At 31.9% G+C, this 14,184-nt stretch overlaps 1 protein-coding gene across 2 annotated transcripts in view; it reads left to right on the forward strand.

The window, feature by feature from the left end:
• Positions 1-13,264, forward strand: part of GRIK2 (glutamate ionotropic receptor kainate type subunit 2) — an 819,862-nt gene extending 806,598 nt beyond the window's left edge. For both annotated transcript variants that reach the window (XM_001367939.3, XM_056818623.1), the window contains one exon: positions 11,556-13,264. In XM_001367939.3, the coding sequence (XP_001367976.1) occupies positions 11,556-11,720 (165 nt within the window). In that variant the 3' untranslated portion in view covers positions 11,721-13,264. The remainder of the gene's footprint in view (positions 1-11,555) is intronic.
• Positions 13,265-14,184: the final 920 nt, after the last annotated feature.

Consider the following 14,184-nt stretch of genomic DNA (forward strand, 5'->3'; position numbering starts at 1 on the left):
ATATTTTATTCATAGCTGCCTATTCATAACTAACAAGATTTTTAAAAAATACTATAAATTTGCTCTTTTATTCCTATCATAAAGAATATACATGAGAGCAGAATTAACAAAAAAAACTAATTAATGATTTTATAATTTTATTTAAATTAATATTCTTAACATTCAATATACAACTAAAGCTTTCATGAATATTCAACATATATGTGCTCATTCATTTCTTCAACAAATATTTATTAGTGATTATATATAGTATATTTATATATACACAAACATATATAAATACACATTGGTATATACATCAATGTATAATATATAATTTGGACCCTGAAAAAATATATTTTATCTATCCATCTTTCAACCTAATTACTTCACTTGTAACTTATCAATACATCCTTATCAATAACATCCAGAAGTGTAGCTGCAACGAGGTCATGTTTTTGTATTTATTTTTCAACTGAGAGACAGAAGTCAATACATACTCAAAACACACTGCAGTCTCACATCTGAGTTTCATTTTAAACTGTGAATTAATGATATTGCTATGTTCATAATTAATATTTATTTCAGTGGTATGATGACTGTTATTTATTATTTATAAATTCAACAAATCAGGTGAACTTAATGGTTCATATATTGTAAAATGGTGGGTGAAATAAACAGTAAATTATTTTTATATTTTCCATTTGTGTCAAAATATTGAGTACTTGGACTTCAAATGTGTTTATTCTATGAGGTCAGGTTTTAAAAGGTTTGAAATGTGATTGAAATGTGTGGACACTGAAATTTTTGGGAACATGAACTGCATTCCTTCTAAGTAACCACAAGATGGTGTATTACATTATAATAAATCATTTAATTGTTTGGACTTTTAATTTCAAGATTGATGTGCTGGAATGTCTGTTATTTTTATTGCATTTAAAACATTTAAAAGATAAACATTTTATAGTGCTTGTCAGACAAACAATGGTGTCTATTAAGGAGTCTTTTGTGCCCTAAAGCTATCTTTCCATAAAATAAGCAAGTTTATTTTTTATTTATTTGGTAAAAGATGATATTAGTTGTATAATATTGATTCTTAGAGGTCATTCTTGTAGGAAACTTGAGAAACAGGAGTTATTTCAACAATCTTTCAGATATAGGATACATTTTGATATTTGAGTATTCCTTTTTTAATCTGTAAGAATTACTTCTCATTTTATCTTAATTTTGATTTAAGATATATACTTTTTCTAAAAAAAAATCTAATCATTATCTAGTAAAACTCAAGATAAAATATCCTCTCTCTAAGATGGGAATTTATAAACCATTCTTTATTGCACTTCAAAATTATTGTCTGTATTAAATATTCCTATTAATAATAATATCAATTATTCACTGCTACTTAAATATGTGGAAGTGTCCATGTCTTTATAAATAAATCTTCAGGGTTGTCCCAAAAGTCTTAGCACTTCTGATCTGTATGTAGATATAGATACAGATATAGCTATATCTTAAAGACCTCAACAAAATAAAAGTAACTTCTCTTATATATAAATGTTGATTATAGATATAGCTGTGTTTATTGATATAACTAAAAAACAAGACAAATTCACATTTAAGTGAGAAATGTCATTTAATCTATGAGTATTTCTGCTTTTTTCTTTCATATTAGAAAAGCTAGTTAGCTGGATAGATGGATAGATAGATAGATTTATGGATTCCTGCTTTGTCTTGATGTATAACAATGTAACTCCAAGGATTTAATTTTACTTTAGGATATCTTACATATGATTTTTTTAACCCACTCCTGTAACTGAAAATTTTAGAGAAATAAATTGCTCATCTTATTTGAACTGCTTTGACCTGGAAACTGTGATTCCAAAAATAACAGTAGCCAAATTGATTTCCTTTGTTCTTTAGTGTTTAAACGTAAAGTAATTTCAAACAAAGCTAATGACCCATCAGTTAAATAAAATAAATAGACCATCTCTTCAGACTAAGTTTAGAGTCCTTTCATTCTTATTGCTACTCTGACCTACATTTTACTGAATCATTTAAAATTACTTGTAAAAATGAAGAGACAGCAATTTTTTGCAGAACATCTCATTTTAGATTATTTTAATTGACAATGCCAGTTATGTCATCTGCTAAACCAAATTTAAGGTAATCCATGTACAGACATTTTTTTTTCAGAATTCAAAATAATCTGTAAAAAGAAAGAAGCTATTCCTTAGACTATAGCTAAATAAAAAATGTAGGAGATGGTGGTAAATCAAAGTAGGAGGCACAATAAATGATGTGTTCTGAAACACTGCTATTTGGGAGCTGATAATGAGAAACTTCACTGTGGTGCTGATATAACATGCAGTTTGAGAAAGATATTAGGTCAGGTGTGATGTGTCAGGAAGCATTTTTCTAAGATTGCCCTACCTTCATTCTATGCAGACCCTGACTGAATGCTGACTAGCTGTTCATAGATTCCTGTACACATCACTTCATGAGTATTTTTTTTTTCCTTGAAGGAAGCTTGATAGAAGAGTAGTGTGGTATTTAAATACCTTTTCAAAGCTTGCTTTCTTACACTCTGACAAAAGGTTAACTCTCACAACTGCAAGACCACAAAGTTTGAAGTAAACTTACTGTAATTAGGGTATGAATATTTTAAAGTGTTAGGAGCCTGCCAATTAAAATTGTATGTTTAATAATTTTTTAAATAGTGACTACTTGCAAAATTTAAAATATTTTTCCTTCCTCTTTCCTTCCTTCCTTCCTTCCTTCCTTCCTTCCTTCCTTCCTTCTTTCCTTTCTTCCTTCCTTCCCTCCTTCCCTCCTTCCTTCCTTCTCTCCTTCCCTCCTTCCTCTCTTTCAACAGAACAGTGGTATGTTTGGTATAGGAAGCTCCATGTGTAATTGCCCTGTAAGCATCCAAATGAATACATTCTTTCCAATTCATAGTCTCAAGGAGTTACCTGTTGTACTGATGAATTAAATGACTTTCTTGGGTAGTCTAGCCAGTATGAGTAAGGGATGTGACTTGAACTTCAGATTTCTGGATTCATACATTAATTCTTTCTTCATCCACTAGACCCAGCTGCCTTTGAGCTAATGTATAATGGATTTAATATAAGCACGAACCAGACTATTATGGCATTGTTCCTTCAAATTTTAAAATTTTAGAATAAAACCTGAGCAAGTGGTAGACCTATATATCTCTTCTGTTATTATCTTTCTTTTGAAAAAGGACATCTATTCTCATTAATCCTCTATTCCCATTGAGTCTCTCTTTAAGAGTTTATGACAGCTAGGTGATTCAGGAAAAAATACTTTGACTTGGAGTCTAGAAAACCCAAGTTCTAATTCTATCTTAGATCCTTAGGAGGTGTATGATATTGCATGAATCACTTAACCTCATTCAGCCTGAATACCTTTTTCAGTAAAATGAGAAGTTTGAGGAGGAGGACCTCTTAAATTTATTTTAGTTCCAAATCTATAATTCTGTGACATTTTGATGCTTAAAGACCCTTTCCATATCAATTAAAAATGTAGATTCCAAAAGTAAATGTGTTTAATTAAAACTGTATTCCCATAGAGTAATGAAAACATAAAAATATTTAATAAATTCTTCCAATATAATTTGACTATTTTAAGGTATATTCTTGAGTCCCCTATTAGGCAAGGCTTTGATTAAGAAACTAGACACAGAGAGATATATAATCTAGTCAAACCACTCAGGTAATGCTTCATAGGTTACTATGCATTATCATATATATTATCTTCCTTGACTTCCAAAATATACACATGACAGGTATTATTATTTTTCATTTTCAGATCTGAAAACAAAGATTCTCAGAGTTTAAAAAGCCTTCTTAACTTTTCAGGATGATGGAAGAGCTATGATTAGAATTCTCATCCTCTAACTCTGAAAACTATGTTCTTTATTCTACTTTAGCATACTTTACAAAGTCAGGAATGAAAGACATGAGAAACTTTTAGTTAATTTGGCTCTAAGCACTCATATTGAGAGGAGAGGTTTGGGGAGATTAAATTAACTAAGATGTGTGTGTAAATAGAAGGAGGAAAGAAGGAAGGCAGGAAGAAAGGAAAGAAGGAAGGAAGGCAGGAAGAAAGAAAAAGAATGAAGGAAGGAAGGAAGGAAGGAAGGAAGGAAGGAAGGAAGGAAGGAAGGAAAAGAAGGAAGGAAGGAAGGAAGGAAGGAAGGAAGGAAGGAAGGAAGGAAGGAAGAAGGAAGAAAGGAAGGAAGGAAGGAAGGAAAAGAAGGAAGGAAGGAAGGAAGGGAAAAAGGGAGGGAGGGAGGAAGGAAGGAAGGGAAAAAGGGAGGGAGGGAGGACAGGAAAGGGGGAAGGAGGGAGGTAGGGAAGAAGAAAGGTAAGTAAAAAAGGAAAGGAGAAAAGAAAGAACAATATATAGGTTATACATCAGATTAATCCCACAATTCCTTACTTATCTTCACACTGTTCCTACAAAGATATAATATTCTGCTTGATATAGTATTATGCTTGATTCTCTTTCATTTCCATGAATAAATATGTTTAATTTAAAGCTAAGTGCATTTGTTGCTTTATAAAGTTAGATGTATTTGACAAAGTGATTTGTAACTAAATTATGCTTCAATTATTTGAATGTAAGATTTTTGTTTCCTCTTCAAGACCACATTCACAAGCCAGAAGGTGGTGATTAGCAGTACTTTTTTTTCCTCAAAATATATTTCATAGTCATTCTAACTACTATGGGGTTGAAGAATGCCAGACCTTATTATTGATCTCTTTTTTGCAACCCCAAGTAGGGAAATGTAAAAATGGATAATGATGCTTCATTTTTCTCTGTCTCATTATATTTGCAGAATTCAACATGATTATATAGAGCTACTGTTATGTGATAAGCAAGATTTCGGAGGCTATTTTAATCATTTGCTTATGTATTTATCAATATGAAAATTATAGGGCTAAAGAAATATCAGCTGTCATTTCTGGTTCACTGGGCTCCACTTGGTGAAAAATTAACTTATCTCTTTCCCAGTTTCCTCAGACTGACTGATGATTGAACATGAAGGGGAAAAAGGTTCATATTTTAAAGACTAGCTTTCAAGTAAATCATCCTGGGTTTTATCTTGTGGGAGTCACCCTGGTACAATGGAAAGACGATTGCCTTTCAACTACAAGGTCCTGGATTCAAATCCCAATTCTTACTCTTTTTATCTATGTTACTTTGGGAAAGTAAGTTTAATACTTTGGATCTCAGTTTCCTCAACTCTAAAATGAGGGAGTGGGAATAGAGAGTCCTAAAATCCTTTTTAGAAGAAACAACATCATTTTTCCTCTGAGTTAGTAATAGCATTATAGGAAAAAAATATAAGAATAGAAGTTAAGAGGCTTGGATTTTATTCTTAGATCTTCCACTAAGCACGATGTGCTAGTCACAATGTAATAGCATCCACTTTGCCTTTGTATCCTGGGATTTAGTAAAAACTTGATGAATTGAATTGAGTTTTGAAAGCTAATAGCTTTCAAGTGATAAAAGTTAGAGCAGGCTGATTTGTATTAAATATATGTATTTTAACTTTTTCCCCCATAAACATCCAAAAAATTTCATATTAAAACTTGGTATATATATGTATATACATACATATTTATATCTATATATGTGTGTGTGAATATATATATACACATATACTTAGTATATCCATCCACTTATCTGTCTTATCATTCAAACATTTATTGGTTTAAAATCCATTAAGGAACATATGTCTGGGTATTTATCTTTCCTCATCAGGGCACGGTGATTAGTTGGAATACCTTACTAGATATTATTCAGAATTCTTGGGGAGCATTATTGCTTTTTCCTAATAGATATTTGGACATTAGTCTAGAATCTGTGTTTAAAGGCAAGGGGATAATGGTTATTTCTTTAAAAATTTTAAACAGGTATACAAATATGAAATATGAACCTAAAGCAAATTAACTTCTGAATAAAAAAGGTATACAATCTAGAGTCAATTTTACACAGTTTTCTATGAAAAGTCAGAGAAATTCATTAGGAAACTTTTAAGAATAAAATGTAATAGTAAGGCATGGGAAAGGGAAGAATTCTTCATTAAGGACCTATTATGTGTCTCGAGGTATGCTAAAAGCTTTCCAAATATTCTTAATTTATACTAATATAAAATGCCATCAACATGAAAACAACTTTGAGGAGGAGGGCAACATATTGGAGGAAGCTCTAGAAGTATGTGTAAGAATTTTTGGTGACAAGAACTGTTTGAAATTTTAGATTTGTCACATGATATTTTTTGTAATCTTGAGGACTCAATACCTCTAAGGTTCTTTCTAATTCTAAATCTATAACACAGGCCTCACTGCACTGACATTCAGTATAATAGAGTGGGGAGGAAACTCTATTTAAAGTCAGGAAGACTTAAACTCAGATCTTATAGATTGTTTTTAAATTTGACTTCTGTGAAGACTAAAATACTAAACCTCCTAAAAATCATCCTTGACTTGACTTATTAATGAGCACATCTCTTTCTTATCATTAGTGGATCCCACAAAAGTCCTTGACTTTCAACTTTGTATATTTTTAGGATGATAACATTGTAATACAAATATTAGAAAACAAATATTGTAGACATATCCTATCTGCAAAGATTAAATTTAGAAATATATATATATATATAATGGCTACATTAACATCTCTATAAAATAGATCTTTTTGAATTTGCTTAAATAATGTTTACCACGTTATTCAAGTGGGACACATATTAAAATATTCCATAAATCTTCCAGTGTTTTAAGAGTAGAGAGCATACTGCTCATGCCTTGAGGTAGAAATCTGTTTTCCTTTTTGTTCTAAGGATATGTCTTTACAGCAGCAAAAAAAGAACTCTCTTTGGACCTCAGTTTTATAATATTTACAATGAGGAGTTTGAACTAGATGACTCTAAAGTCCCTTCTAATTTTAAATCTGCAATTCTATGATTGACCATTTAAAAAAACTGTACTTACAATTTCAAAATATGAAGGATTCTCATTGTGTAATATTACTCTGGATACATATTAGCAAGTCATCTGGAATTTATAGTCAGAAAATTGCCCAGGATACTGAAAGGGTAAATGACTAACCCATAGTCACAATGTGAAAATATTTCAGAGAGAGTGGCTTAAATTTAGGTTTTATTGGGTCAGTAGCTTAGCTTGAATAACTAGATGAGGATGCCTTTATAAGCTTAACAATAAGTTTAACATTTTATAGAGAAAATGATTTTTGATAAAAAGTATAAAATTCTACCATATAATTATTTGGCTATCTCAGATAGAGTTTGAGATAGACTCAGTGCAGTCTTGATCTTAATAAAAATTTTAGAAGATGGTATAACATTATATGTGATAAAAAATTAAAAATGTTAAATATTAAAAAAAGAAAATATACATTCTTCTTGGTATTAAAATGAAACATGCATTTGCATTACTTATTATTGTATTTATATGTTTTAAAAATAATTATCATTTTATGTAAAATTTAGTGAAAAGAAATACTTTTGTCCATGTCTTCCAGAGTAAGTATATGACAATTATAATAGACCTCATTGCTTTACTGCACTAGAAAATTATTAAAAACACAAAGGAAATTTGAGTAGTTTCAATGTGGAACTTGGAAGTATATTAAGGAGAATAATTGGTTCATTATAATCAGTTGCCTAGACCAATCTCCTAGTGTGGACTAAGATCAGAAGTGAATAGAAAATGCTCTTTGATAATATTTCTGAGAGAACAATATTGGAGAAGATAGCTGAAAAATGGAATTTTCTGGGTAATGCTTGACACAGAATTTAACTTTGAGAGTTTTTTAAATGCCAATTTAATTTTAATAGACAATTCAAACAGACACACAAGGTTTTCAAATTTACAAAATATTGGAAATCTATAGTTTTAACTTTTCCATGGCATGCTATAAAGTGAAAAGAATAATAGATTTAATGTTAAAACCCCTGGGTTTACATTAGCTCTGCTACTACCTGCCTGCATGACCCAGAGAAAGTCCTCTACCTTCTCTAGCCCTCAGCTGTTTTACTGTAGCTGAAAGTCATGGATTACATGAGCTCTAAGACCTCAGTCTTCATTATATCACATTTAATTCTATAAAATGACTCAACAGAAAAATCAAAGCTAACTAATTTGAAATCTTATATTACCCACCCACTCCTGAAGTAGGTTCCCCCATTTTTATAATCATAAAGAGCAGTACATTTGGCGACTGGAAAATGGAATTAAGTTCAAGTCCCAACTCAGCTATAACTAACTTTATTAATTTTCTCACATTATCATGTGGTAAAATTGGGGACAAAATGGTAAGATACTACAAGAGTCATAAAGGATTAGAGAATTGTTAAATTTCTTCTTATTAAGATTATCATCAACTTTGATACTTTGTAGTGTGATTTTGTTGTTTGTTTTTTGTTATCGTTTTTCTTTGTTTATTTTTATAGGCACTTCCTCTGCCAATGCAGATTTTGCCTTATGCTTTTGTCTTGCCCTCTGCAATTCTTATTCATGATCTAAGTCCTGGATAGCTGATCCACCTTTGCTTCTTCTTCTGGTCCTTTTAATATCCCAGTAGTAGTCATATGTTATGGTTAACATTGAGCTCTTAGTAAGTAACAATTAAAACCTGACAGTTAATTATTAAATACCCACCTACACAAGTGACACATCACTGGGTGTCCTATACTATTTGAATTCATGAAACCTGACAGACTATCTGACCCTCTGAGGACCTATTATAATTCACTAATAATCATTTATGGCATTTGTTCTATGGATAAATAGGGTTCCAACTATTCATCTTCTCCCTCACAAATATTCTCAAACTAGGAAATATCTTCATGAATTTGATTTTCATGAATGATAAAATAATTCTAAAACATATATAGCATTATCTCTGTCTCCATTGTTTTTTATAATAAAAATAAATAAATAATCCATACCTAATTTTAGATTTTTTTCCTCTAATTTTTACTTTTGTGTCCTTGAAGCCCCTTGCTAATGTGGCCTTCTTTAACAACCAAATTTATAGAGCTATCTGGTTATTGAAAACTAAACAATGTTTGTGTTTGGCTACAGTACTCTTTGTACAGGAAAAATATTTTTAAAACACATTTCATATGTATGATCTTGGTGCTATGAGAGATGAAAAGGACTAAAAGAAATGATCCTTGTTCTTTAATAAATGTGATGTTGGAATACATGGCAAAACTAGAGGACAAGCATTCGCTAAGGATTGACATGCTTTGTGAATGTTAGCTCTCATTGTAAGTGTGTGCTAATACACTATACTATTTTTACTATTTAAAAAAATAACATGTAAAAAAGTGATCAGCATGGAACTCACTGAATTACACAAAGCATTCCAAAGAGACAAAATTATTAGCCATGTCGTGAGGAGATGTATAGAATTGACAGAGAGAAGTTGAAGACAGAGAACAGAACAAGTAAAGTTGTACAAGTAGAAAACAAGATGTGTATGGAGAAGAGGAAAGAGACTAAACTGGGTAGGAGAGAAAGTCCATGCAGAGTTAAAAAATAAAACTGGATTCCCATTGGGTTGGGGTGAGAAAAGAGACAACACTGGGACATAGGAACCTATGGAAAAAAGGTTCTCTTAAAATGGCTATGTGATTATAAGGTTCTTTAATGGCAGAGGCTATAATTACATTTTGCAACTCTTGCACATAGATGCTTAATACATATTGATTGTATTGAATTGAGCAAATAAGATGATTGTATATGACAATCTGAGGAAAGGAGAGATATGAATCACACATTTGTTTGGTAGAAAGAATTAGGTTCATAACTATTTAATTCAAATCTAAATTCTGTTCCTTATTAGGTATGTCACCTTAGGCAAGTAACCTACCCTCTCTGATTCTTAGTTTGTCCTCTAGAGAAAGGGCATAATACTTGCACTGGCTAATTTACAGTTTTTATGAGGATCAAATAGGAGAATATAGGTAAAGCAATTTTACCTTGCTAATAACAAGATTGATATTATTGTCAAAATTAGAATCCAGGCATATAATTCAAATCTTATCAAATTCAACATAATTTTTAAAAAAAGAACAAAGTCCCAGGAGTCAGGACATCTATATTTTAGCTTCTGCTCTGTTGATTTTTTTGTGTGACTTGAAGCATGTTATGGAACCTTTCTGGTACTCAATTCTTCATTTTAACTACACAGATGGAAATGCTAATAAAACCCAAACATTTCAGTTTGTTGTAAGGATCAAATGAGAAAATATATGCAAAAAATGTTCTGAAAAATATTAAAGATATATAATATCAGGAATATATTTAACTCTTTATTGGGGGGCTAAGAAACAACAAAACAACTGAACAAAAAGTTTAAAAATGAGTATACATATGTATAATATATATATACACTCAGTTATGTTCATATATATAATACTTTACTTTCATAAGTTTCACATTTTTATCATGGCTTAATTTTCAAAAATTAGTATTCTAACATACATAAAATATCATATTATTTGGCCCACTATAAGGATAGGCCACTATGAAGGTCAAAGAATTAAGAGAAAGGAATATGTGTCTGTCTTTAACATTTTAAAAAGATTGTGGCATGGATTCTAGGCTTGTGCGAGGATCCAACCCATAGTGTCTGATCCATTAAAAATAAAGAAAAAGGAAAAAAAATAAATTTCAGCACCTTGGTTAGCAACTACTAGCAACTTTAATGTTGTCCACCCCCTTTAATGTTAGTGGTTTAAGGATATCCAAATCAATATACTTTATTTTTCTGGTTGAAAATAAATTTCAATTTCTATTGATTTAATAGTATAGATATATATGCATATACACACACCCCCAAACACACACACTCTAGTGATAGAAACACCAAGGGACAAACTGAAAACCATTTCTAGTTTTGTGTTTTTGTAACCATGTTAAGAAAAAAATACAGTGTTTTAGTTAACCATAACATATCAGAAACCAAATGTTTATTATTTAAAATTCAATCCAAAGGAAGACTCTTGATTTATGTGTATTTTAAATTCAATGAAATTTTAAAAAACCCTTCTGGTGAATCATAAACTATTTTTACAGACCATCTGCCTAAATCATATATTAAATGTATGATTTATATATATATCCATATCTATATTCTATACATAAATAAGTGCTTGTTTTAATTCTACTGAACAAATATTTATTGAATACATATTCAAAACATTTTACTAGCTTTTTTGGGGGGGTCAGTGAGATGGGGAGGGAAGGGTGGCCAGTTCCAAGAGAGGGAAGACTTTAGCTTTGCCTACAAAATAAGCAATTTTAGGGACAAAATTTTCAATGGGCCATTTCATCTGGTTGAGCGATTTTAAATATTATATGATACATCTATAAAAGCGCCAATCCTTACTAGCTTCAGGCTGAAATGAAACAATCTTCTTGAGGTGCCAAGTTCACAAATTTGCAAAATTATACTTGGATGATTTTTTGATATTACACGTTTATACTTCTAATGGTTTTTCTAACTTTCTTCCTTAGAGGTCCTTCTGTAGTGCTATGGTAGAAGAGCTGAGGATGTCTCTGAAGTGTCAGCGCCGGTTAAAACACAAACCCCAGGCCCCGGTTATTGTGAAAACAGAAGAAGTTATCAACATGCACACATTTAACGACAGAAGGTTGCCAGGGAAAGAAACCATGGCATGAAGCTGGGAGCCCCAAATGCCCAAGCACAAACTGTCGTCTTTTTTTTTTTTCAAACAACTTTAGCGAGAATGTTTCCTGTGGAAATATGCAACCTGTGCAAAATAAAATGAGTTACCTCATGCCGCTGTGTCTATGAACTCAAGACTCTTGTGATCAAAGTAGTTGCAATGGTCAGACTCGATTCGCAAGCACCATGGATCAACTAAGTTCTGCGGGGTTACACTGTTTATCATGGGTTCCACCATTCTTCTGAATGAATGTGATATAGGAGGTTTGTGGCTGGTTTCAAATGCAGTCCAGTGAGATGACAGGTTCCTTTGGATGTTCAGCTGTGGCCAGGAGATGGAGTATTTTTGCTCTGTGGGGCAGTCATTGAAGGATTCATTAAAAAAAATAAAATGAAAGACTTGAAATCAGCAAAAACTGTAGTGTAACAAGGAACAATATGTTCTTCTGAACTTCCAGATATAGAGGTGGTGAGGTTACTGGCCCCCAACTGCACAGTATAATAATCATCTGAATAGACAATATGTGTTTATTGGATGTGAGAAAATATTGTAACACAAAGCAAATCTGAATTTCAAAAAAGAGGAATATAAAGTGGACTTTTGTCTGCTTTGTGGACTGTCTGTGTCACTGACTGAAATAAAAATGTCGGTAACTGAGGCAATAATGATTTTCTTAAAATTCACCAAGCCAGGAAATGTAATGTGAGATACCCCTTCCCCAGTAATATGAAAACAAAAACAAAAACTGAAAGCCCAAAGTCAAACAGTTGACCTAGTTTTCCTACATTAAAGGAATATGTTTTGTAATATTTCACTATAAAAGTGATCTTGTTTTAAATTGTGGAAAGGGGGAAATAGGGGTGGGAATCTGGTGGTCACATGGATGATTGAAGGCTCACATTCTAGCATCTCGTGATTTCCAGACCTTTGTTCCTGCTGCAAATTGAACTCAATGGAGCCTGTGCAGTTCTCAACAATAGTGGAAATGAAATTAGTCACCTACAAGAAGTGAGCGGGGAGAACTTTTATGTGGACTGCATTTATCAATACAGTCACAGTGTTAAAATGAACAAAATTCTTGAGCAGTTTTTTTTTCCAAAAAAATGTTCAGGTTTATTTGTGGAAATGCAAGATTTCTATGAAAATAGTTTTTGTATGGAAATTTTTGTAATACTTTTTATCAACAAAAAAAAAGAACACGCGTTACTGTCAGGGGTGTGATGTCAAGCATGAATGGTAGTGCGTGTGCACCACCAACGTTTGGTGAAAACTATTTTTATCAAGAAAAGGAATCATAGAAGAGAAATATTTTCAAGTTAGATAATATAAAAGCTAGGTGCACTACCAACACTGCTTACCATGCTACACCCCTGGTTTCCACTAGGCTGATGACATACTGTAATGACCAATTGTGTGTAAATGGTAAAAGACACAGACCTCTTGACCACATTGTGATAACAGTTGAGTGCACACAGTTTGCTGTTTGAATCCAATGCACAAAATTAAAACAAAATCATTAAAATTATGTCCATTTTACTTTTAGTTTGGACTCTCTGTTCTTCTAGAAATGCAAGTGAATCAAAAGCTCCCCCTCCACACACTTGACTAAAAGAGAGATGCAGAGCAGTCACTGTTGCTTGATTTGTAGGTCCTAAAAGTCAGAATCCAATAGGAAACTTGGACCAAATAGGGGAAGTGTACCTACTTGCAGACACAACCCCCTCAATATCTCATTTTGTATTGAGAGATAATATGGTAAAATTTGATTTTTATAGCAAGAAGGGATCTTTATAGGTCATCCAGCCCAAATACCTCTCCTATTTACAAATGAAGAAAGTGAGACCCAGTCAGTTAGTAACTAGAATTCATGTATCCCAAAGTTATTTCCAGAATTTATTAGATCATAACAAGTGATTATGGTGGTCTTCTGATCTGTGTTTGAGATTGTACTTCTCACATTAAGACACCCATTTGCTTCAAAATGATGGCATAACCTCATCATGGAATGGAACAATTGGATTTAATCTTCAGATTTGATGTGTTTATTTACTACCACCATCGTTATCAATCTGGTTTCTAAATTATTCCAAAATTTAAATTTAAACATGTAACTTTCTTTATTGTCTTTTTTTCTTTCAAACCCTTACATTGTCTTAGTATCAATTCTAAGGAAGAAGAATGGCAAGGGCTGGGCAATTGAGTTTAAGTTATTCATTTAGTCAAACAGCTAGGAAGTGTCTTGAGCCAGATTTGAACTACCCAGCATGTATCTATTGTGTTACCCAGCTGCCTCTACTTATTTCTTTCTCAAAAAAAATTTATTCTTTTTCTTCTTCTTAATTATTCTCTCAAACATAAAACAACTGAATACCTGAAAATTCCAGTGTCAATTGTTCCCTCTGAAATTTAATGGTTGGCAGCCTATAAGTTCCTTGAGCATAGGGATCAAGCCTTAA

Source organism: Monodelphis domestica, chromosome 2 (genome assembly GCF_027887165.1).
Source record: "Monodelphis domestica isolate mMonDom1 chromosome 2, mMonDom1.pri, whole genome shotgun sequence".
In the NCBI taxonomy this organism is placed as follows: Eukaryota; Metazoa; Chordata; class Mammalia; order Didelphimorphia; family Didelphidae; genus Monodelphis; species Monodelphis domestica.